This window comes from Ranitomeya variabilis, chromosome 7, assembly GCF_051348905.1.
Source record: "Ranitomeya variabilis isolate aRanVar5 chromosome 7, aRanVar5.hap1, whole genome shotgun sequence".
NCBI lineage: Eukaryota > Metazoa > Chordata > Amphibia > Anura > Dendrobatidae > Ranitomeya > Ranitomeya variabilis.
The window spans coordinates 221293385-221319687 of record NC_135238.1 but is presented as its reverse complement, the minus strand read 5'-3'; the positions used below and the strand labels follow the sequence as shown (position 1 = coordinate 221319687).

Genomic DNA, 26303 nt, shown 5'->3' with positions numbered 1-26303 from the left:
TGCATTTAAAGAGATGAGTGCTGTATACACAGTGCCGTGCGTGCACCTCAGCCTTATATGAGACCAGTATAAATATAAGTGATCTATCATACACAGCCTAGTTGTACATGTCTCACTGTATATACACGCTATTCATCAGTTTCATACCTATGAGATGTGTACTGTATCAGTGAAGGACATAGTCACCGTGCTCCTGTATATAATAACTGTGTGTGACTGATATACGTCCATATTATTATTATTATTATTATTATTATATGGGGAGGTGTGGGGTATATACTGTTCCTGTCCTATGTACGGGGCTGTTTCTTTCTGTTTGTGTATATTTTGTACATTCCTCTATATGGTGCGGACATAAAGAGCATGATGACTACAAAATATAATACTGGGAGTGTAGGTGTCGCTGCTTTATATAAGACAATGATATAACCTCCACTTACATCATGTTCTTCCCTTATATAAGGGGAGGGGGTTTCTGGCTCCTGTATGTGCAGATGACTATACTTTGTGTATGGAGCGCTGGGTGCATTGTTTTTCGCTGGGGTTGCAGTGTTAATTAGTGGAGGGGGCTGTTTTTTCTTTTTTTCTTGTATTGATTGTACAGGGGTGGGGGATTCTCTGCCTTCTTTAGATGGGGGATGGGCAAAGTGCAGGGGTTGCTGCTGTTGTACGGTAGGGGTTAACTGGACGACTAGGACAGGGAGGCCTGACCTGCTGACTAGTATGAGGCTGTAGACAGATAATAGCCTGCGGCTGGGTTCTGGGGCCACATGCAGTGCTGGGGGGCCACAGGCATCCTCATTAGGACAGTATGGCCTTCTATAGGAGTGATGTAGTTCGTATTGCGCTCCCTTTTATCTGCCCCGTCCCTATCATCATGGGTGCATCAGTCGGAGCCACGCTGCCCTGCATTGTGTGCTGCTCCTCATCATCAGATTATTCCCTGGCAGCTGGGGACATTCTGGCTGATTCTGCTGCATCCTCAGGATGAAGTCATAGAGTTGTGAGCATGCTCAGTGCGGCTCCTGCAGAGGACCAGCTGATCCCCACGCGGCTGCCAGGATGTCCGCTCCGTCATCAGTGTTCAATATTTTCAGACAATAACGAGCCACAAAAACACCAAAAGTGCAACAATCCTATGGGCGAGATATAATAATGACATAAGACAATGTAAATATTTATGATATCTTACCGATAGCGTAAATAAAGCTTGTTTTAGAATTTTTATTACTCTCTTTAAAAAAAAAAACAACTTTGTTTCAGCTTCTCACAATATTTAGGATCTTTATTTGCTGTGAGAACAGACAGGAACATTTGTTACATTTGTATCCAGGATGTTGATACATTTTACCTACACTGATTCAATGTAACTAATCCGCTGATTATGGGGCCATTGTCTACACTGGATACAATTGTCTGTACAGGATATATTCGCTCCATTCCGATGCTTCTTCTCAAGTTCTGTTATTTTTTCTGGAAAAAAATACCCCTTTTTTCTCTTGTTAAAATTATTCCTTCCTGAACAAGCACCAGTTGCGCTCCTTACAGTGATTGATTGCGTTCTGGTGTCATTTGCATCCAGTTTTTGCAGGAGTTTCGTTTTCTATTCCTTCTGTAAAAATGTTACGCAGAACACCAGCATGAACTTTCCTTTGTCGTTTTGTTTATTCACTATTCAATGCAACTTTTGCCGTGATTTGAAAAAAAATGCAGTAAAAGGGCTCCTCCTGTTCTACTTTTCAGAAATCAGTATTTTATTGTATACACAATTGTAGCAATGTCAGATTTGTTTATCCAACGTTTGTGAACTTGCCCTTAAAGTATCTAAAGTAGTTTTTTTTTTTAAATTGGCCCTATGGTCTATAAACACGCAGAGCTTTTTAAACACTCCGCTGTTCCGTCACGATTACTCCGGTGGTCACCATCAGGGTCTGGCCATGAGTTATCCGTGCCTATGCCGGGCTGAAGGCAATAACCACAGCCGTCTCCTCTCTCTACTGGCAGAATACAGATGCAGGTTTTGGCCCTGAAGAAAGCAGATGTGAGGAATCTGATTTCCATCTTCCTGCTTCTCTTCATTAGCAGGCTGGTAAAAGGAAGCAATTACTGTAATACACATAGTACAATTTCATTAAACCTACATTAACTGGACTCGATGGATCCTGTAATGTCAGATATCCTGGATTTTTAAAAATGTATACAAAATGTATTTATTAGGATATGTTCACACTGTGCAGTAAAGTTGCTGCTTTTGCTGTCAACTTCGTGAAACTTTTAGTGGAGAAAATCTGTAATATCAGCTGAAAATCCCAGATCGAATGTCCTCGTTGTTGTTTAGGGTCCAAGCACTAATTACATTTTTTATACAATTTTTTTTCAGTTGCTGAAAAAAAAAAATATATATATTTTTTTAAAGCCTTAACTCCCCCTCCCAGGTCCAGCGCAGAGTCTCCCCTTGATCCCATTGTCTGTTATCGTCTGCATCGCTGATGAATCGATGACAGCTCAGCAGGTAGTCACTGTGCTCAGTGTTTCTTCCCAAGTTGACGATATGAGCTGTGTACGGAGTGATTGGCTGCAGCGCTGTTGTTGTGACATCAGTTCTTCTGACAATATCAGACTCAATGTCGGACATGGGGAGGGGGAGTAAAGCACAGTTTTTTTTTCTGCAGCGGGGAAACAGGTGGTTTATTGATATGCGTTTGACCCCACTCTATTACCCCGGGGCAAAGATTTGCACCTGGGAGGAAGGGTGGGGGGTTCTAAGTTTCAGGGTCTAAGTGACAATTGCCCACTGTATGTGTCGTGCCCCTTTTGGAGCTGGTAGCCTTTTTCCTGGATCGAGATGACTTTGCTGGCCTCAGCCATTCTCGCCTGCCCGCTTTTGTCACTGTGCGCGCTGGGACTGGGAAGATTAGTGCCGCACAATAGGAACGTGCTGGAGCCTGGACAGCTCCTTTTATGTTTCATTTTTGCTTAATAATTTAAATTTTTTTTTTCCAGCAAGGAAAGCCATATGTCTTCGATAAAGTTCTGCCTCCCAACACAACCCAAGAGCAGGTATATAACGCCTGCGCGAAACAGATCGTCAAAGGTAAGCGGTTCCTAACTACACGTATATGTCCCTCCGCGCCCTCACGTCAGACTCACCAGGGTTTGGGAAGGTTTTTGCTGGGTCTTTTTCCTGTATGTAGCAGGATGCCTGCTCTGCAAGGGTTAAATAATATATAAGAACATAACACCATGACAAGCTAAATATTAAAAGTAACAATTGTTTATTGAGGAAAATATGACAAAAACAAACATAAATAGTAAAACAGGGATATGACAGGGTAGACCATTAGTAGATGGCACCACAGAAAGCAGAACCCAATCAGGTATAGACTAGAAAAGTAAAAAACTGCTCAGAGACTCCCAAAGATAGTGCATAATCACAAAAAACAAATAAAGGTGTACAAGGGGGGCTGTGAACCGCCCTTAAGGCTGAGAGCAAATAAAACCAATAAGGTCATAAAGTAATATAGATGTTTTACCTGAGTGAGTTCTGGAGTTCTGCGGTGCCACCTTTATTTGTTTTTTGTGATTATGCACTATCTTTGGGAGTCTCTGAGCAGTTTTTTACTTTTCTAGTCTATACCTGATTGGGTTCTGCTTTCTGTGGTGCCATCTACTAATGGTCTACCGTGTCATATCCCTGTTTTACTATTTATGTTTGTTTTTGTCATATTTTCCTCAATAAACAATTGTTACTTTTAACATTTAGCTTGTCATGGTGTTATGTTCTTATATGATTTTTTGTTAATTAGTGGCACCATTTTCTAACTTTCTCTGCACCATTCCTCTGTTCATTTTTGGGGTGCAGGCCTTGTATTTTTTGAAGGGTTAAATAATATTGACAGCTGGAGCAGCTCTCCAGGGAGGATTCCCTACAAACAGCTCCCTGTATCTCATCTTCCCAGATCTGCTGTGCAGGAGCTTGTGGATAATGCCGTCCCCTGATGTGCGAACCTGGCAATGCTTATTATAGGGTCCCCCGAGAAGGGCGAGACGCACCAGCAGTGTGATGGCAGAAGCAGCCGTACAGTGCCCACCGAGCATAGTACATGGTTTGTTTTTGTTAAATGCATCTCTTAATAATTTTTGATTGTTTTTAGAATTTGCAGCTCTAATATATATATTTATTTCTCTCTAAATTATATTGGACTTGTACTTCCTGTTCTTTACATGGGAATTTTCAGCAAACACTGCCTTAAACCCTGTTTGCATGTTCAGAAGCATTGACAGTGCATGCTCTAATCTGGGCAAATATCATTGTAAAGAAAGGAGGAGGTGAGCTGTAACATCACCTATTGTGAATGGTGGATCATGTGTTATCTACTGTATATAGAGGTGTTATCAGTCATTATATAGGAGGAGGTGAGCTGTGAAATCACCTATTGTTAATGGTGGATTCTGTGCTATCTACTGTATATAGAGGTGTTATCAGTCATTGTACAGGAGGAGGAGGTGAGCTGTGATATCACCTATTCTGAATGGTGGATCCTGTGTTATCTACTGTTTATAGAGGTGCTATCAGTCATTGTACAGGAGGTTGAGGTGAGCTGTGACATCACCCATTGTGAATGGTGGATGCTGTGATATCTACTGTATATAGAGGTGTTATCAGTCATTGTACAGGAGGAGGAGGTGAGCTGTGACATCATCTATTGTGAATGGTGGATCCTGTGTTATCTACTGTATATAGAGGTGTTAACAGTCAGAAATGATCACATTTGCAGCATCCAGATTAAAAACCTAGCTGCCATCTTCCAGTAATTGCGCAACACCTGCCCGCAGGGGCACACAGACCTCACATCCAGTCTACATTAATCAGAGAAACACAAGGACTTCACCTTCAGACTATATTACTGAGAGGACACACAGGCTTCACATCCAGCCTGCATTACTGGGAGAGACATACAAACCTCACATCCAGCCTATATTACTGGGTGAGATACTCTAAATCTGAAACTTGGATTAGGCTGAAAATTCATTATCAGGGAGTCTGAAAACGAATAAAGGAGGGAAAATTTCTGAGTAAAATTTAGCGCAATTTTATTAATTTAAAGATTTCTTCTAACATATGTAAAAAAACAATCATTTTTCCATGTGGAAGCTGTCCATATCAGTGGTTGTGCTGCTTACAACATGAAGCTGCATGGAGATAGAACGATCATATTGTTCTTTCCCATCTGTTTTTTTTTCAGTACCCATGCCTGATTGGGCCAATAAATGATCGCCGATTGACTTGGCGCCTAATAAATCCCATAGATTTCAAATCTGGGTCGTAAAAGATTTCCATCCTTCTGGTTTGGAAAATGGCGCAATCGTTGGCGTCAAACTTTGCGGTAACGTTTGGTGGTGGTCGCATGTTTGAATGTAGTCCCATTAAGGTTTGGCATTCACATGCTGGGGGTTGTAGTTATACAACCATATGACTTTGGATAAGGACGTGGGGGGAGGGGAGGGTCGCTTCGTCCCACTTTCCGCTTTGTCTCCTTTGTTCGGTGGTGGTTTCCTAAACCTGCTGTATAATGGGTTTCTCCTTGCTCCCTACATGTTAATTATTTATGTGCACGCTGACGGTTATCCCTCTCTGCCGTCGTGTATGACCGCCCCGTGTTCCCACCATTTTCTACAGGATAATCGGCCCCTAATTACAGGTGGAAACTGCTGTTTTGTGCATAAATTGGGGCAGGTGGGGAGAGAATTTGTGCACATTTTATTTTGTCTGATGCAGCCATTATCGACCACAATCCACACGAAGGAGGCGAGACCTCCGAGATAAATGCCGGGTGGGGGTGGGGGGCTTCCTGCCTCCCGGATCTGATAGCAGGGTCTTCGGTGAATATTGCACTTGGGTGTAAATCGATGATGCAGAAATGTCGCTCTTTGTTCCCTTCTGGAGACGTCAATCTCAAAGCCGGTGACAGGGGGCTTGTAATATCCGGGGGGGGGGGGGGGGGGCTTTGATTTCGGCACCTGTCAGAGAGCAGAGTCATTTGTCGTGGGGCCGGGGGTGACAATCTGACACCAGATGGAATTGCATCTCATTGTCAGAAATCTAAACTACGAGCTAGAAGAGCAAATTCGCCTTTCGCTACCCCCAAGTAATGGCTTAAGGGCTAAAAACGTTCTTTCTTCTCCTTTATTATTAAAGGGATATTCAGGTCTCCTCCCTTGTTGCCTGTTCGTGGCACAATGATTTGTTCTGCAATTTTCTGCTAGACTTTGTATTTCAAGATCTCTGCTTGCGGTCAGTGAGTGGGAGCCATCATGGTTTCTGATGGTCGGTCCAGTGAATGTGGTTGTAGCAGCGATGCTGGGATTCCAGGAAATGATGCTGCACAATATTGTACTTTCTGCAGTAAAGGATCACATTCAGTGACTGCCAGCAGAGATATTGAGATCCACAAGGGACGGACTCGTGAATTAGTTTAGAAAATGAGTAAGATTTTATTTAATATGTTGTGAATGTGAAAGTCCTCTATAAAGGTGAATGGTCTACACCCAGGCAGGGGAGACGTAGGGACATGGCGCCATTGGGGTCCAAACATTCTCCCACTTTTACCTACCCAGAGGATACATGGGAATGGTGGGGGGTCTGATCCTGGGAATGATGGGGGAGGCTGATCCTGGGAGTGGTTGGGGGGTCTGATCCTGGGAATGATGGGGGGTCTGATCCTGGGAATGGTGGGGGGTCTGATCCTGGGAATGGTGGGGGGTGTCTGATCCTGGGAATGATGGGGGAGGCTGATCCTGGGAGTGGTTGGGGGGTCTGATCCTGGGAATGGTGCGGGGGTCTGATCCTGGGAATGATGGGGGAGTCTGATCCTGGGAATGATGGGGGAGGCTGATCCTGGGAGTGGTTGGGGGGTCTGATCCTGGGAATGGTGCGGGGGTCTGATCCTGGGAATGGTGGGGGGTGTCTGATCCTGGGAGTGGTTGGGGGGGTCTGATCCTGGCAATGGTGGGGGGTCTGATCCTGGGAATGATGGGGGAGGCTGATCCTGGGAGTGGTTGGGGGGTCTGATCCTGGGAGTGGTTGGGGGGTCTGATCCTGGGAATGGTGGGGGGTGTCTGATCCTGGGAGTGGTTGGGGGGGTCAGATCCTGGCAATGGTGGGGGGTCTGATCCTGGGAATGGTGGGGCATCTGATCCTGGGAATGATGGGGGAGGCTGATCCTGGGAATGGTGCGGGGGTCTGATCCTGGGAATGGTGGGGGGTGTCTGATCCTGGGAGTGGTTGGGGGGGTCTGATCCTGGCAATGGTGGGGAGGCTGATCCTGGGAGTGGTTGGGGGGGTCTGATCCTCGCAATGGTGGGAGGTCTGATCCTGGGAATGATGGGGGAGGCTGATCCTGGGAGTGGTTGGGGGGTCTGATCCTGGGAATGATGGGGGGTCTGATCCTGGGAATGGTGGGGGGTCTGATCCTGGGAATGGTGGGGGGTGTCTGATCCTGGGAATGATGGGGGAGGCTGATCCTGGGAATGGTTGGGGGGGTCTGATCCTGGCAATGGTGGGGAGGCTGATCCTGGGAGTGGTTGGGGGGGTCTGATCCTCGCAATGGTGGGGGGTCTGATCCTGGGAATGATGGGGGAGGCTGATCCTGGGAATGGTTGGGGGGTCTGATCCTGGGAATAGTGGGGGGGTGCCTGATCCTGGGAATGGTAGGGGGTTCCTGATCCTGGGAATGGTAGGGGGGATCTGATTCTGGGAATGGTGGGGGGGGTCTGATTCTGGGAATGGTAGGGGGGGTCGGATACTGGGAATGGTGGGGGGTCTGATTCTGGGAATGGTTGGGGGGGTCTGATCCTGGGAATGGTGGGGGGGGCCTGATCCTGGGAATGGTGGGGGGGGGCCTGATCCTGGGAATGGTGGGGGGTCTGATCCTGGGAATGATGGGGGAGGCTGATCCTAGGAATGGTTGGGGGGTCTGATCCTGGGAATGGTGGGGGGGTGCCTGATCCTGGGAATGGTAGGGGGTGCCTGATCCTGGGAATGGTGGGGGGTGCCTGATCCTGGGAATGGTAGGGGGGGGGGTCTGATTCTGGGAATGGTGGGGGGGTCTGATTCTGGGAATGGTAGGGGGGGTCTGATCCTGGGAATGGTGGGGGGTCTGATCCTGGGAATGGTAGGGGGGGGGTCTGATCCTGGGAATGGTAGGGGGGGCCTGATCCTGGGAATGGTAGGGGGGGCCTGATCCTGGGAATGGTGGGGGAGTCTGATCCTGGGAATGATGGGGGGGGTCTGATCCTGGGTATGGTGGGGGGGTGCCTGATCCTGGGAATGGTAGGGGGTGCCTGATCCTGGGAATGGTGGGGGGGTCTGATTCTGGAAATGGTAGGGGGGGGGTCTGATTCTGGGAATGGTAGGGGGGGGGTCTGATCCTGGGGAGGCTGATCCTGGGAATGGTGGGGGGTTTGATCCTGGGAATGGTAGGGGGGGGTCTGATCCTGGGAATGGTAGGGGGGGCCTGATCCTGGGAATGGTAGGGGGGGCCTGATCCTGGGAATGGTGGGGGAGTCTGATCCTGGGAATGGTGGGGGGGGTCTGATCCTGGGAATGGTGGGGGGGTCTGATTCTGGGAATGGTAGGGGGGGCCTGATCCTGGGAATGGTAGGGGGGCCTGATCCTGGGAATGGTAGGGGGGGGGCCTGATCCTGGGAATGGTGGGGGTGTCTGATCCTGGGAATGGTGGGGGGGGTCTGATCCTGGGGAGGCTGATCCTGGGAATGGTAGGGGGGCCTGATCCTGGGAATGGTGGGGGGGTCTGATCCTGGGAATGGTGGGGGGGGGTCTGATCCTGGGAATGGTGGGGGGGGTCTGATCCTGGGAATGGTGGGGGGGGTCTGATCCTGGGAATGGTGGGGGGGGTCTGATCCTGGGAATGGTGGGGGGGTCTGATTCTGGGAATGGTAGGGGGGGCCTGATCCTGGGAATGGTAGGGGGGGCCTGATCCTGGGAATGGTAGGGGGGGCCTGATCCTGGGAATGGTGGGGGGGGGTCTGATCCTGGGGAGGCTGATCCTGGGAATGGTGTGGGGGGTCTGATCCTGGGAATGGTAGGGGGGCCTGATCCTGGGAATGGTGGGGGGGTCTGATCCTGGGAATGGTGGGGGGGGTCTGATCCTGGGAATGGTGGGGGGGGTCTGATCCTGGGAATGGTGGGGGGGGTCTGATCCTGGGAATGGTGGGGGGGTCTGATCCTGGGAATGGTGGGGGGGTCTGATTCTGGGAATGGTAGGGGGGGCCTGATCCTGGGAATGGTAGGGGGGGCCTGATCCTGGGAATGGTAGGGGGGGCCTGATCCTGGGAATGGTGGGGGGGGGTCTGATCCTGGGGAGGCTGATCCTGGGAATGGTGTGGGGGCTCTGATCCTGGGAATGGTAGGGGGGCCTGATCCTGGGAATGGTGGGGGGGTCTGATCCTGGGAATGGTGAGGGGGTCTGATCCTGGGAATGATGGGGGAGGCTGATCCTGGGAATGGTTGGGGGGTCTGATGCTGGGAATGGTGTGGGGGGGTCTGATCCTGGGAATGGTGAGGGGGTCTGATCCTGGGAATGATGGGGGAGGCTGATCCTGGGAATGGTGTGGGGGAGTCTGATCTGGGGAATGGTGTGGGGGGGTCTGATATGGGGAATGGGGGGGTGATCTGATTCTCTGGAATGGGGGGTCTTATCCTTGGAATGGTGTGGGGGGTCTGATCTGGGAAATGGGAGGTGGCCCGTTTCCCGGAATGGGGGGGTCTGATCCTGGGAATGGTGTGGGGGTCTGATCCTGGGAATGGTGTGGGGGTCTGATCCTGGGAATGGTGTGGGGGTCTGATCCTGGGAATGGTGTGGGGGTCTGATCCTGGGAATGGTGGGGGGGTATGATCCTGGGAATGGTGGGGGGGTCTGATCCTGGGAATGGTGGGGGGGGGTCTGATCCTGGGAATGGTGGGGGGGGGGGTATTATCCTGGGAATGGTGGGGGGGTATGATCCTGGGAATGGGGGGGGGGTCCGATTCCCCGGAATGGGGGGTCTGATTCTGGGAATTTTACAACTATCTGTAAATTCATTTTTTGTTTCTTTTTCCTTTTCAGATGTTTTGGACGGTTACAATGGAACCATTTTCGCCTACGGCCAAACATCGTCTGGAAAGACTCACACGATGGAGGTAATGGATGGCAGCGACCTGTGATGTCGGTCCCTCTTTATACACCTCCGATAAGCCGACTGCTGCGACCTCCATCCATCCTAACAATGCAGGTGTTTGAGTCGCCTCCATCTTTCCCTGCACCCGATAAGGGATCTCCGGCTCCAGTCTATGGGGTGATTGTGAGGATTAATGGTAGAGGGGGGCCCGCGGTAATCAGCGCTGTGGATTGCTGATCTCCGACCATCACTGATCACAGTGACGGCTTATTCTAGTTATATAACGCGCTTCCTAAGACACCGATCACTTGAGCAGGACCTTTGGTATAAAGGGGTGATCCTCCTCTGTGTGTAGACTGCTTATGTACCTATGTCATGGGCTTTTGGTTGGGATTTCGAGGGCATGTCATGTTTTCTGTGTGACCCTATCCAATAGGTTGGTTTTCTTATATATAACGGTATTTTATGCTTCTTCATGTGATATTTGGGAATAATGGCGACCGCCATGTGGGCTTTCATCGACTCCTGCTCACGTCCCATTGACTCTCTTCTCAGGGGAAGCTGCACGATCCTCAGCTCATGGGAATCCTCCCAAGAATCTCCCGGGACATATTTGATCACATCTATTCCATGGATGAAAACCTAGAATTTCACATAAAGGTAAATCTGCCGGTACTTGTGCAGAGCCGGACCTCCGTCTGTAGACCCTGTGATCGGACTCTGTGACCCCCGAATCCACACATATTACCTAAGTAGTGCTGGATGTCGCCTTGTCCCCACGGCCTTCATACATCCGCACTTTTTCTCTTACAGGTCTCGTACTTTGAAATTTATTTAGACAAAATCCGGGATTTACTGGACGGTAAGAAGCTTATCTGCGCGGATCTGATGGAGCCCTGTGTACTGTCAGCTGTGACGGCCGTCCTGGGGGATGGATCCAGGCTGATGAGTTTTTTTTTTCTCTGAAATTTTTTCAGAATTTTCCGAAATACTGACGATGATTAAACTGCAGAATTTTCAAAATCTGTTCCCATTTTATTTCCATTTTTTTATTATTTCCCCACAGTGTCTAAAACCAACCTGGCTGTGCACGAAGATAAAAACCGCGTCCCCTACGTGAAGGTACGAGCTGCGTCACCGCTGTATACTAACGTCCGTCCTGACCTCGTCGGGCCGCGTTCACATGTAGCATAAAAGCAGAAAAACCGTAAAGCAAAGTGGATGTGATTTCATGGACCCTCCTGCCCATTAGAGGCGCTGGTGGTTTTTTTTTTTTATTGTTGCATTTTTTATTCTTTTCCTGTAGACTTCTGTGGGGAGCCTGAAAATAAACGCAGTTCGGTTTTTAAAGTGCGGATTCTGTCGTGTCTGAACTAAAAAGAAAAAAAAGCACCAAATAGAAAAAAGGGGTAATTACTAGTGATAAGCGAGCATGCTGGAATGAGGTGTTATCTGAGCATGCTCGGGTCCTAATGGAGTATTTGCAGCTGTTCAACACCTGGGGGTTGCCTAACAAACAGGAAATCCCCGCATGTGTTGTTGCTGTCGAACAGCCCCGAGACATGCAGCCGCGGGGGCTCAAACATTTTTTTAGAGCATGCCGAAATACTTGATTAGCACCCGAGCATGCTCAGATAACACCTCATCCCAGTATTCTCCCTCTTCACTAGTAATTACAGCAGCAGAGCGATCACTGTTGGGTATTTTAGTGCAGAAAAGTGCAGCATTTTGCACTTGTGAACGAGGATTAGAGCTCGGCAGTCTCTTGGCTTCACTTCTTATAAACGCTTCTATGTCGGCAGACTTTGCAGCTGCTATGGGGGTCCGTGAGTAGGGGGGGGTCCTATCAGCTGTATACGTAGGGCAGAAGTCAGGAGGAGTTGTATGGAGGGGGCTCACACGCTCAGCCCACCCCATAACTGGCGGGTACCGACTACCATTAAACTCCCCAGTAACTTCTGCACTGGGAGCCGGCTTCAATCATGGCAGTTTAACCTTTTAAGTGCCGCGGTGATCACTGACCATGAGTGATTAGACGGAGGAGGGCATCCCTCGTCACCTCCCATGGAGTCCCCAATCTCAATAATCCGATGAGATGTTGACAATGGGACTCAGCAAAAATCTACATTGTGGGGGGCTATTCCTGCGGGCCCCCATATTCTCTCGTTTCGGACGCCATGCAACAGTCTTTGTTTCCGTTATTGAACGTCTCGTCCTATGACACGGTCTGTCTTCTATTTTCTTGCATTTTTTTCCATGTTCAGGGCTGTACAGAGAGGTTTGTGTCCAGTCCAGAGGAAGTGATGGATGTGATCGACGAGGGGAAGGCGAACAGACATGTTGCCGTCACAAGTGAGTTCCCAGCGACCCAGAAATCCTGCACTGATAGTAATGATGGTATTGCTGCTCCGCTCCATGCAAGTGAATGCAATACCAGGCAAAGCCTGAGAACAGGAGTGGCGATGTTTCTATAGAAGAAAAAAAAACAGACCCTTTTACAAACCCCTCTAATTGTAGCCTGCTTTGTTGGATCCTGTAGCTTTTTTTTTTAGTCGTTTTTGTCATTTTTTCCAAATTGTGAAAGATACAACAATGTCACTTGTGGGGTAAAATGGGAAGAACGTATCAATACTGCGCAAACGTAGATTTAGGCCGTCTTAAAGTGCGACTGATTTGTCACAGCAGTTCATGCGGTATTATACATTTTGCATATTTTACAACTGTCTGGTATAAGTTTTGAAGCTTTTTTTTTGTTTTTTTACACCTGGTGTCGTATGTTGCACCGCGCTCAAATAATATGTTTGAGTCCCCGCGGCTGTATGTCTCCTGCAACACATGCAGGGATTGTCTAACAGGTGAGACATGCAGCCGCGGGGACTCGAACATAATATTCGTGCATGCCAAAGACACTCTGTTAGCACACGAGCATGCTCCTATAACGCCTTGTCCGAACATGCTCGCTCATCACTAGTTATAAGTTCACTGCACAAATCCATGAATACCCCTTTAACGACTGCTACAATATAGATGGATCCCGGACTAATGTCGGGGTCGGCGTTTCCCTTGCAGATATGAACGAGCACAGCTCCAGGAGTCACAGCATTTTCCTAATTAACATCAAACAAGAAAACATTGAGACGGAGAAGAAGCTCTGCGGGAAACTCTACCTGGTGGATCTAGCGGGAAGTGAAAAGGTGAGAGCGTGGGGCGATAATCTACCCCCATGGCCAGCGCTGGGGCGGGGAATATCCTTCTTTCCTCCGGGCAGATTTACTGGATCCATTACAGTTCTGTCGTCCTTTTTAGGTCAGCAAAACCGGAGCTGAAGGAGCAGTTTTGGACGAAGCTAAAAACATCAATAAGTCTTTATCTGCCCTGGGCAACGTCATCTCCGCTCTGGCAGAAGGAACGGTGAGTGCCGGGATCTCGGGTGTGAGTAACAACGGCACGACATATCAAAGTGTGACGGCCGCTGCCGAGTACTGCAGCACAGCTTCTATGCAGAAGTGTAGGAACTGTTCTGCGGTTCCTGGCAGCGGCTGCTACACATTGATCGGAGCTCCATTCAACGTGTTTTTACATCTAGCCACTACCGGAGCAACTAACTGCTGATCCGCGGGGTCCCGGGTGTTGGACCACCACCGATCTGCTGTTTGATGACCTATATACAGGACAGGTCATCAAATGCCTTTTAATACCCTTCATTCTCAGGATCAGTGCTGGATGTTAGACCCCCGCAGATCAGAAAGTGATGGCATATTGTAGAGATCTATATTATTGCTAGGATCTGGGGATCCAGCCTCAAAGACCTACCCAGACCCTTTAAATTACATGAATGGTGCTGCAGTGACAGTAGAGGAGCTGCAGTGTGACCCTTGTGCCATACCCCCTTCTATTGTCAGTGTGGCATATCCATTTATTACGCTGTCCTTCAGCCTTGTCCTCTCCGCTTCCTAGAAAAGCCACGTTCCTTACCGAGACAGTAAGATGACCCGGATACTGCAGGACTCCCTTGGTGGCAACTGTCGGACGACCATCATCATCTGCTGCTCCCCATCCATCTTCAACGAGGCCGAGACTAAATCCACGCTCATGTTCGGCCAGCGGTAAAAAGTCCATTGCTATATGGCCCGTAATACCGCGGCGCGGCTCTCGTCCTCGCCGTTAATTAGAGCATCTCTTGTACCAGGGCCAAGACTATTAAGAACACGGTGTCTGTCAATCTGGAGCTGACTGCCGAGGAGTGGAAGAAGAAGTACGAGAAGGAGAAAGACAAAAACAAGTCACTTAAGAACATCATTCAGCATCTCGAGATGGAATTGAACCGGTGGAGAGGCGGTAAGGAAATTGCTATCAAAAATGGAGAAGCATGAAGAACACATTTTGAGTTCATTGTAATTTTATTTTTTTTCATAAATGAAAAATAGAAAAAAACTTTGTAATATATCTTATCGGAAAAATCAGCTTCTTTTTCCTCCAGGACTCATCAAAATTCTCAATTCACGGGTGAAATGTGTCTTCAGTGAAAACAGACTTTCCCATTACTGAGATAGGACTTCAACATTAATTACTGAATGCATGGACCAGCAATAGCCATGACTCTGATCAGAGACTGCGATGATCCAAGGCTTTTTTTGCAGCAGTAATTTCCCCCTATGCTTTTTTTTGTTTTTGCCACTAGATGGCGATCTGCAAACAGTTCTATGCACTGATGTAGGAGCCGCATAGCGATAAGTCGCCACCTAGTGGTGGAAATGCGGAAGTAAAGTTTTACCTTTCATGAATGTCGGGGACGGAGCCGCTATGTGTTCAGCCCTGACTTTTCTTCCGGGACATACTGTGCTGTTGGCTAATATCCGATAACACAGTCCCAGTGGCCACCACGGCAATATATGGCGATCCACTCTCATTATTTGGGTTTAGCGCCATGCATATAGGGCGCTTTAAAAAACAAAACGCAATTCTTTTTGTTTTTTCCTTCGCTTGTGTTACGGTCATGTTTTATGAGGTCGGCTCTGTCTGGGGCGGGGGAGGGGGGATCTCGCTCACTGTATAGCAGTGGATGTTTTTCTCTGATTAGTGCAATGATGTTGCCATAGCGATGCCGTCTGCTGAGAATATTCCGCACAGATGTGATTAGGGCTTCAGTGGGATCTATCACGTATGACAAAGCAGGGTAGATCTCCTTGAAGTTTCTCTGTCCCCATAGGAAGTAAAAAAGGAAATAGAAATCAATAAAAAAAATAATGGAAAGATATATATAATATATTTTTATTATATATTACGGTATATATTTTTGTATTTTGTGTGTGTGTAATATATATATATATATATATATATATATATATATATATATATATATATATATATATATATATATATATATATAATGTGTGTGTGTAGATAGATAGATATAAAAAAAAAAATTTTTTCTTAATTTTTTCATTACTTAATCTGCACCTATTTAAACCTCCTTTTACAAGTGATTGTGACCAATAAAATTAGAAATCTATAAAATCTATAAAAATAATTTGCATTTTGTTTTTTAAATTTGGGAGAGTCCCATAAGAGAAGATTTTTAGCTGCATTTTCTGATTGTATTTACTTCTGTTTCCCTCCCGCACTTTTCTACAAAGCTCCGAATCCTCTGTTCACAATCGCATAGTCAGACCTTGGCTTCCTGCAGCCACCACTAGAGGGAGCTCACAGAAAACTAATGGTGATGTGTACAAATACTAATGCAGAGAGCTCCCTCTAGTGGTTGTATCATGAATTTGTATTATTTCTCTTTCTGGTAGGAAGTAGATAAGCAGTCGATTTGTAGTTCAGTAATGTTGTTAAGAGAAAAAAACACTGTTTCTTTTATAAATTATTTCGGTCTGTTACTCTTGTTCTGTATCTGCTATAACGATCCTTTGATGATAGGGGAAGCTGTGCCGGTGGATGAACAAATGAGTTCAAAGGATCAGAAGAGCCTGGAGCCATGCGACAACACTCCCATCATCGACAACCTGTCCCCGGCCGCTGCCTGCATCTCATCCGAGGAAAAGAAGAAATACGACGACGACATCGCCTCGCTGTACCGCCAGCTGGATGACAAGGTTGTGACGCTGCTCGGTCTGGTCTTTAATAAGTGTGTCCATAACAGGAGGCAAATGTAACACTCATTAATAAATGTCAATGAATTTCTGCTCACATGATTTGAACCATTTAATCCGCTTATTAGGATGAGCATTATTAGGTTTTCCTCCACTTTCTGCAGGTCCTGGTGGTACCTCTTATCCGGCTTCTCACTGCTTCCATGGTCCCAGCTCCGCGGCAGCAGATGATGCACATTATCTCGGCTGCTTTTACTCTTCCACTTTGTGCTCCAGTGCTATAATTAGTAGTAATGAAGGCCGCTGCTTCATAATTATGTGTTTTTACTGCCTGATAATTGTAGCCATTTGCAGATGGGATGGTGAGAATAGAATATATCGTCAGACTCCCATGTATCACTCGTGATACTAATTGGGAAATCCCTTAATTAAAAAGCAAGAATCGGTTTCCTTTCTTTTAAGGCGAGCGATCTTCTTGGGCTCTTGAAGGAACGGGACATAATACTTAGTATTCCTAGAAGGCTTTGCTGTCTCTCTGTTCCTCTCTGTATGCTTTGATTCATCCTGCACCATATGGCGGCACACTCAAATTTCAGTTGGAACGTGTAGGATATGAAAGGGTTATTGCCAAATTTCAGATGAGCGATAACATGCTGGTCCCTGGGGGTCAATCTGCTGGGACCCCCAGCAACTTTAATATAAGGGCTCTAGAATCCAGACGGTGTGCATGCTTACCCTTCCCTCCGCTCTAGAATCCAGACATAGGGGGGTCTGCAGCCCCGTCCTGAGTGGAGCGACAGTGTGCATGCTTACCCTCCGCTCCGTTCTAGAATCCAGACAACTGTCTGCATTTCTCATTTTACATGCAGAAAAAAAAATTGTTGTAAAAGATTTTAATCCTGGAACTCACACACTGGGCAGCGGTCTGCACACTTTATTGCTCTCCATCTTCAGCCCATCTTGGAGTGTAATGGCTGCACATATCCGGCTGACCAATGTTAGTACCTGTGACTTTAAATGGTGTTCTGATAGCAGAGCGGCGCTCCGTCTTTGTAATGTCGGCTCTGACCCATAATCGAAGTTATATCGGGTCTGCAATGTCCGCGGATATTAATATTCCCCTTTATTTATTCATAGGATGATGAAATCAATCACCAGAGTCAGCTCGCCGAGAAGCTGAAGCAGCAGATGCTGGACCAGGACGAGGTGAATGGCGCTTCTGATGGATGTAGTGGTGCGGTCATCACTTCTATGGCCGGCGATCTGCGGACGGTTGGGTGAAGTCCTATGAAATATCTGCTCTTCGTTTCCATGCTCTTGTGGAGTTCATCAGTATGTGCTCTGAACCCAGAGCCTGCCGGTCACCAAAAGTCTATTATTTACCTGTCTGTGCAGGGGATTTGCAGTATCCAAAAAATGGCGCTCCAATAAAAATCAAAAAACCACGTCAGTATTTTGATTTTTAACCCCTTCCCAGGACATGAAACCACGTCCTAGGGAGGGTGCAGGCTCAGGAACTGTTACACAGCCAGCATCTGTCTCTAAAATGAGCCGTCAGCGCACGACTGAAGCCCGCCATCCCCCTCCGTCACCGCCATCTTGGTGCTTTTTCCGTTTTTAAGGCAGCATAATAGTACAAGCTATGAAAGCATCGAAAGTTCAAGTGCCCTATGGCGATGGAGGGACTAAAACAAAAGTGAAAAGTTAATTAAAAAAAGTTTTAGATACTTTAGAAAAGTATAAATGTTTGAATCACAAACATGTTTGTTTTTTGTTTTTCCCATCGAAAAAGAACAAAAAAAACCACATTCTGCATCAGTGTCCAGTCTATAAATATACAAAATTATTTAACCCATTAAGTATGGTAAACACTTTAAAAAAATAAAAACTGAGGCTATAAAATTCCTGTTTTTTTTTTGTTTACGGCACTATCAAAATTAAAAACAAACAAAAAAATGAAATAAAAAAATTAGCAAAACATTGTAATTCCAAAATGGCTACCTGAGAACCACAGCTTGGCGTGCACACACGTCTTCATGCAGATCCTTGGCTTGGAATTTCTTCTTTTATTTTTCTTTTACAAAGTTCTGAATTTTTTTAGCTACCACAATAATTAAAAAAACAAAAACAAGAAACAAACTAGAAAACCTATGCAAGTTCGGTATCGCCACAATCACTGTGACCTGCAGAACCATATTTCCCGGTCATGATCTTCATAGAACCAAAAACTCAAAAAACAGTGATGGCATTTTGTGTTTTTTTTTTTTGTGTTTTTTTTTTTACTATTTCCCCCACTTAATTTTTTTTTACCCCTTTTTCCAGTACATTAAAAGGTAAAATGAGTTTAAAACTACAACTCATCCTGCAAAAAATCAAGCCCTCGAAAAGATCATGGGCTCCTTGCTGTCTGGACCATCTGCTTGGTCAATGTCCTCTGCGGATTTGCATTAAGTTGCAGTTTTTTCCACCATTGATAGATTTCTTTTGCAATCACACTTATGTATGATATAACGTCCAGAGTTTTGCTTGGCTAAAAGGAAAGAGAGTCCTGTTTTTTCTTTTTTTGTGGGGTCTCATATTATATATAGTATTTTTTTTTTTTTTGTTTTCACAGCTCCTGGCTTCAACACGCAGAGATTATGAAAAAATCCAGGAGGAGCTGACGCGGCTTCAGATTGAGAATGACGCCGCCAAGGATGAAGTCAAAGAAGTTCTCCAGGCTCTCGAAGAGCTGGCTGTAAACTACGACCATAAGTCTCAGGAGGTGGAGGACAAGACCAAAGCCAACGAGCAGCTGACAGATGAGCTGACGCAGAAAACGGTAGAAGCTCGATCTGTTATTATTTATTATTATAGCCCCATTTATTCCATGGCGCTTTACATTTTACATAATAAAAACAAGTACAATTATCTTGAACAAATCGAGTCAACCACTGGTACAGGGAGAGAAGACCCTGCCGCGAGGCCTCACAGTCTACAAGGGATGGGTGAAGATACTTTAGGTGAGGGTAGAGCTGGTCATGCAGCGGTATGGTGGAACGATGGTTACAGCAAGTTGTAGGCTTGTCTTCTCTAATGGTGGAGATGCTCGTTTTGGAGGAGGAGGGTGGAGTACTTATAAGGAGAAGCTGTGGGGACTGTTTATCTGTGATAAAGTGCTCGTTGGAGTGGGATCTTTTCCACCTCTGCTCAGCAACCCTGGACGCCTGCCTCAGTTCTTTTAGTCGGGTTGGTGTGCCAGGGTTGCCTGTTGATTGTGCGAACTTTAGTGTGTGCGAGGGGGCCGATCTATTCGAGAGCTGTAGCTGTAGTGGTGTTATTTAAAGTGGCAGCAGCCTCGTGTTAAGGAAGCTATGTCTGCAAGAGAGAAAAGATTCAGAAAGTGTGTGAAAATCGAGATTTCTGCGAGGGTGGGGATTGTGCACCTGGAGAGGAGAGAGAATGTGAGTCGCTTGTGGTCAGACAGATTGAGAGGGGAGTTAGAAAGGTCACATTGTGAATGGAGGGGGGTGAAGATGAGGTCCAGTGTGTGGCCATCTTTGTGAGTGTCTGTGTAGGACCATTGAGCGAGGCTGAAGGAGGACGCGGGAAATAGAAGGTTAGAGACAGCTGAGTGGGAAGTGTCGATGGGGATGTTGAAGTCACCCATGATGATAGTAGGGATGTCAGCGGAAGGAAATGGTGTAGCCAGTTGGTGAAGAAAGTGGTCACTGGCCCTGTTCACAAGCGGTTACTGTTTTTTTTTTTTTTTGTTTTTTTGCTGATGAACTTTGGTGCACAGTATAGAAGTATCCTCTTGGTTTTTAGATGTCTTGCTCATGGATAGGTAGGAGGTTCCGTTCACACACGGCAGGTTTGTTGTAGATATTGTCTCGAAATATCGTCTGAAAATAAGTTTCATTAATCTGAATTTTCTGAAATTTCTGCAGCACTTCTAAATGCAGAGAAAGTGCTGAGGTCTCGTACAACAAAGTGCATCTGTCAAAACATATTCAATTTATATGATAATTGTAAAGATCTCTCGCTTGCTTTGCATGAATGGAAAATACGGAAAACATGTCCACAGGTGCACATCTTATTGCTATAGAAAGTTTAAAGGGATACTCTATTCATAATAAAGGGAAAGTCTATCTCCAAGATGTGGAAGTCCGACCTCTGGGACCCACACGGATCCTGCATATGTGCAGATGGATCTGTTCACTTGACTACATTGTTCTACAATGGCCAACACCTCTGCAAAAAAAAAATTAAATCTAGCCTCTATATTCCCAGGGTCCCAGAGGTCACTAGAGAAATGTTGTCATTTTATAACTTGGGCATAATCTTTGAATGAGCCGTGCTCCAGTGTCAACGACCCGGACAATGGTTTCCTTTCAGTGACAGCAACCAGTGTAAACTTTTTATCAAATCTTTGACAAGTTATAGAACTTTTTTTTAATATCGAGGGAACATTATTTTTTTTTTTTTAAAGCTCGGAATCTCACGTATAACTTCAGTCCTTAACAATCCGGTGACTTTCCTTGTTCACAGACCAGTCTGATCGCAACGCAGCGTGAACTTCATCAGCTGCAAGAACTCAGCAGCCACCAGAAGAAGAGGGCGACCGAGATCCTAAATCTGCTGCTGAAGGACCTGGGCGAGATCGGCGGCATTATCGGCACGAATGATGTGAAAACGGTAAAGATCTCTACTGCCGTCAGGCTCCTTTGGATGGATTGGGTGGTCTCAATAATTCATAGAAACATTAAAGGGGTTTTTCAGAACCTGGAAGCATCGCTCCATTTCTCAGGTTGTGTGAGTTTCGTAATTCTGCCCCATTCACTTGCCCAAGTGCAGTCCGAGGAAGAGGCCAGGGATGGCGCTGTTTCTCGAGGTTTTTTGAATTTTGCACAATCCCTTTAAGACTCATTTGGCAAATGTTATGAGGTTAGCTCGTTGCTCCGGGTGGTGTCCTACAAACCATATACATCTCTTTTTTCTTTGTAGCTGGCCGATGTGAATGGCGTCATTGAAGAGGAGTTCACCATGGCTCGTCTGTACATTAGCAAAATGAAGTCTGAGGTCAAGTCTCTAGTAAATCGCAGCAAACAACTGGAGACGGCACAGATTGAGGCGAACCGCAAAATAAATGCCACCGAAAAGGAGCTTGCGGCATGTCAGCTGCTCGGCTCCCAGGTAGGTAGCTTTCGTAGCCAAAATATGTGCAGGAGTAGCTCTACACCCCGGCCCTGAAGCCTTGAGGGGCCCAAAAGTTCTTCTCTTTTTTTCCCCCCCAAGTCCCTTATCATAGATTAATTCTATAGCATTCCCGCAGGTTGTCTTTGGTACTGCAGTGATTAAAATTTACTGAACAAGGAGAGATGTTACCCCTTAGGCTACTTTCACACTAGCGTTAACTGCAATACGTCGCAAATGCGTCGTTTTGCCGAAACTACGCATCCAGCAAAAGTTCTTGCTGGATACGTTTTTTCGTCATAGACTAACATTAGCGACGCATTTGCGACGCATTGCCAAACGGTGCGTCCGTTTTGCGACGCTTGGGCGTGTGGTAGCGGACCGTCGGGAGAAAAAAACGTTACATGTAACGTTTTTTGCTCCCGACGGTCCGCTTTTTCCGACCGCGCATGCGCGGCCGGAACTCCGCCCCCACCTCCCCGCACTTCCCCGCACCTCACAATGGGGCAGCGGATGCGTGGGAAAAATGCATCCGCTGCCCCCGTTGTGCTGCGGAGACCACGCTAGCGTCGGGAACGTCGGCCCGACGCACGGCGACGGGTTGTTCCCGACGCTAGTGTGAAAGTAGCCTTAGACCTCCCGACCCCGTCAGAGACCTCATCTAGCTAAATCTGACCTCTTGCTTTGCACTGATGAGGCGGCAAACACCCCGAAACAAGTGTCTGCAAAAAGAGGGGTTTGTCTTTTATCCTAAGTCATATGACAAGGCTTGTTAAAGGGATGATATTGAGTTTTAGGATTGTTACCTTGCACAATTGGTTGCGCTGAAGTTCAGGTCCTCTTCCTTTTTGACAAGACATTTGGCAGAAATGTGACGCCTGTAACTCGCTTTTTCTTCTTTCGTTTGAAGCTTTTACTCATTTTTGCCTCTTTTTTTTTTATCCGCCAGCATGAAGCAAAGATCAAATCTCTGACTGATTACATGCAAAACGTGGAGCAGAGGCGCAGACAGCTGGAGGAGGCGCAGGATTCTCTTAACGAGGAACTGGCAAAACTCCACGCACAAGGTAATCTGCCAGCTCCAATTATAGCATATTAACGCCGAAAATTCTGTGTAAGTCGTGAGCTCTTCTGCACACGGGGCACATTTCCCCCAGTGACGGCTTTTTGTTCCGTACCTCTAGATGATAGGAACTTCACTCCTCACATTTTTTGCTACCTGGTTCCTTCTAAAGAGAAAACAATTTGTAGAACAGTTTGGGGATTATGATGATGGATCAGTGGTTTTCAAGGGAATGTGTGATCAGAAAATTATCTATTGTATAAATGGGGGTTTTATGTTTAGATACATTTTTTAAAACTTTTTGACTGTTATTTCATTATATATATATATATATATATATATATATATATATATATATATACACATTTATTTATATATCTATATTTATGTTATATTTATATGTTATACCAATGATAAATAATATTATATTTATTATTTAAATGAGATTTTTACGTTAAGTATATGTTTAAACATAAAACCCCACTTAAATAATTTGTGTGTGTGTATGTATGTGTGTGTATATATATATATATATATATATATATATATATATATATATATATATATATATATATATATATATATATATATATATATATATATATATATATATAATATACAAAAAGGAAGGCAGCACTCCAGATACTTATGAAGGTGAAAACAAGAGGGATTTATACAGCCCACATTTATGTGCAACGTTTCGGCTCACACTGAGCCTTTTTCAGTGTGAGCCGAAACGTTGCACAGAAATGTGGGCTGTATAAATCCCTCTTGTTTTCACCTTCATAAGTATCTGGAGTGCTGCCTTCCTTTTTGCCTTTTTGTATACAATTGGGTGGAGAAACGGACTACTCGACCCAGGAGGCCTGGCACCCATTGGTGAGCATTGTGCTGTTCCAATTTTATTATATATATATATATATATATATATATATATATATATATATATATATATATATATATATATATATATATATATATATATATATATATATATATATTTATGAAAAAGGCAATCAAAAAGTTTAACAATATATTTAAACATAAAACCCCATTTAAACAATATAGTATATATCATTGATATAATATAAATCATTTTTTATAATAGCAAGTAAATAATAATAATACAGAAATATATATAATGTATAAAAAAGAAATAAAGTAGAACTCTTGCTTTTGTCACTCTTTGGCCACTATTTTAGATTACTACGTTCTGTTTTTTCAGGAAATCTACATGTACATTAGGCACAGTGGTCAGACTCTGACCTTATCTTTTTGTAATGAGGCATCTAATGAGCGTGTGCCAAGGTCATTGTAAAGGGAGGGGGAGGTGAGCTGTGACATCCTCTATTTTGATTGGTATCAGCTGTGTATTGAGTTGTTACCTGTCATTGAAACCCAGCCTCTGCTGATAAGGAGACTGCTGAAAAGTCTTCTTTCTGTAAGAAGAGGGAGCATGAGTCTAATATCGCCTGTGAAAATTGCAAGATTTTAATATTTTTTTTTTAAAGGGCATCTGTCACCAGGTTTTTACTGCCCCATTCAGAGCAGCATGATGCTGGGGCAGAGATGTGTCACTTACTGGGCTGCTTGGCTTGCTGCTGCGGTTTTGATAAAATCCCTGTTTTCTCTGCTGCAGATTCACCAGTTCTTTGAATACTGAGCTCTGTATAACCCCGCCCACACCACTGATTGGCTGCTTTTTGTGTACGCTGTGCATAGGCATAAAGTTGCCAATCAGTTGTGGGGGCGGGGTTATACAAAACTCATGCTAATAAACTGATAAAACTAAAAAGTAGAACAAGCTACCCAGTAAGTGACACATCGCTGGATTCAGGGCCTCTTCCCCTACATTATGCGACTTTCAGCTACAGATTGTAATATGGAAAAAAATACATTTAACACAAAAAACAGATTTAAGCAATGGATCACTTTCTGAGAATATATTCCCTTTCATCTTGGGAAAACTAGTTGGGAGTGAACTGCACAGGAATGGGGCTATTTTGATGATTTCAGCAATATAATGAGCTCGATTGGTCCTTCACACTCTTGATTGGGGATGGTATCTGGGTTTGGACTTCTATAGTATACACATCGGGGGCCTATCGTATGGAAATTCCAATTCTTTTATTGAAAGGGGGTCTCTACTTGGTGCAGTCCCTGCAGGAATCGACTGTAATCTCAAGGTCAAGCCTGGCAATGAGTGTTCAATTTCCATACAGTGCCTCTAGAGGCGACATGAAGCATTACACATTGTCCATTCATATCAATGGGCACAGGACAGGACAAGTCCTCCGGGCGAGAGACGCTCTTTACAACTACTTTCTAGTTTGGCCAAGAGGTGAAGATCCTGAGCAAAGGACCTCCTTTACTAAGAAACTCCTCTTCTGACTCAAAATTTCCTCATTAGGGTATCCATAAATGGGTTTGCTTCTGTACTGTTAGTCTGAATTACAGGGGTTGTCACTAGTGATGAACGAACGTGCTGGGATAAGGTGTTATATGAGCATGCTCAGGTGCTAACCGAGTGTCTTCGGCGTTCTCGAGAAATATGTTTCAGTCGCAACACATGCAGGGATTGTCAAACATTTTCATCAAAGAGGGATAAGAGTATAATGTATTCACCAACGTATATCCATTTGCAGAAAAAATGCACGAAGTCTCCTTCCAGGATAAGGAGAAGGAGCACCTGACCCGTCTCCAGGATGCCGAAGAGATGAAGGTCGGTCACGTCCCGTTTTATTACCAATGTATCCAAAAAACAAAGAAAGACAAAGGACCGCACTCCCAGCTGGTTCTATCACCCAATTTTCTTCGACTCAGATACCAAAAAGCAAAAATTGGATATCGGGTGCTCACGCTGAAATTAAGTCCAAATCACCGCTGGAAGTAGAAAGAAGAAAAAAGCGGGCACTCACCATCCAAATAAAATCCAATCTTTATTCTAACATTAAGTCAAATATAGGACAGGCAGGGAAAGGCTGGCTTCCACTAGACGACGGCCGTTTCGCGCAAATGCGCTTCCACGGGTCTTGAGACCCGAAACGGCCGTCGTCTAGTGGAAGCCAGCCTTTCCCTGCTTGTCCTATATTTGACCTAATGTCAGAATAAAGATTGGATTTTATTTGGATGGTGAGTGCCCGCTTTTTTCTTCTTTCTACTTCCAGCGGTTTTTATTACCAATGCATGATATCATTTTTTTTATCAGACTATTGCAGATGTAGAATAGGAATTTGAAAACCTGTCGGCAGCGTCCTGCAGGTTTTTTTTGTGTGTTTTTTTTTTTAACCCTAAAAAGTCGCCTTTTTATGGTGCGTAGAATACAATAAACCCTACACAGGTGTCCCGCACCGCCCCGCAGCTGATACTTGGCTACTTTACTGACTGCTCGGAATAGAGAAACTTTTATTTCTGACTCTGTAACCCTTTAGTTGGTCAAAGAGATCTCTCGCTGTATATAGGAAACGCCAAAATGACTTCAAATAAGGGGCACCCAGTGAGCCCTCCCAGCAGGCATGGCATACAGCAACCTGTGCCCTCGTGACATAATGTATCAGTATAAATTATAAGCCAAAAATAAAGATGCCAAAAAGTTTATTTCTTACAGACGTTAAAAAATGTAGTAAAAATTTGTATTAAAAAAGAAAAAAAACACAATGTTGTATTGTAAATGACAATTTCCGCCTGTACTTTTACATAAAAAAGCTGAAACTTTTAGGTCTGTAAAACCATGATAACCTAAGGGATCGATATAACATTATAATGAGTATTTAGAGTCAATGCTAAAA

At 45.3% G+C, this 26303-nt stretch overlaps 1 protein-coding gene across 2 annotated transcripts in view; it reads left to right on the top strand.

The window, feature by feature from the left end:
- KIF5C (kinesin family member 5C) overlaps positions 1 to 26303 on the top strand; it is a 38963-nt gene that overhangs the window by 1284 nt on the left and 11376 nt on the right. The window contains exons 2-18 of one of the 2 annotated variants that reach the window (XM_077272996.1): positions 3004 to 3094; positions 10128 to 10201; positions 10735 to 10839; positions 10993 to 11041; positions 11246 to 11301; positions 12444 to 12531; positions 13249 to 13373; positions 13486 to 13590; positions 14137 to 14285; positions 14369 to 14517; positions 16105 to 16280; positions 17415 to 17483; positions 18892 to 19098; positions 20808 to 20954; positions 21264 to 21452; positions 22402 to 22519; positions 25161 to 25237. In XM_077272996.1, the coding sequence (XP_077129111.1) occupies positions 3004 to 3094; positions 10128 to 10201; positions 10735 to 10839; positions 10993 to 11041; positions 11246 to 11301; positions 12444 to 12531; positions 13249 to 13373; positions 13486 to 13590; positions 14137 to 14285; positions 14369 to 14517; positions 16105 to 16280; positions 17415 to 17483; positions 18892 to 19098; positions 20808 to 20954; positions 21264 to 21452; positions 22402 to 22519; positions 25161 to 25237 (1974 nt within the window). Of the gene's footprint in view, positions 1 to 3003; positions 3095 to 10127; positions 10202 to 10260; positions 10294 to 10734; positions 10840 to 10992; positions 11042 to 11245; positions 11302 to 12443; positions 12532 to 13248; positions 13374 to 13485; positions 13591 to 14136; positions 14286 to 14368; positions 14518 to 16104; positions 16281 to 17414; positions 17484 to 18891; positions 19099 to 20807; positions 20955 to 21263; positions 21453 to 22401; positions 22520 to 25160; positions 25238 to 26303 lie in introns of those variants that run through there. The other variant, XM_077272997.1, reaches the window with a different exon arrangement.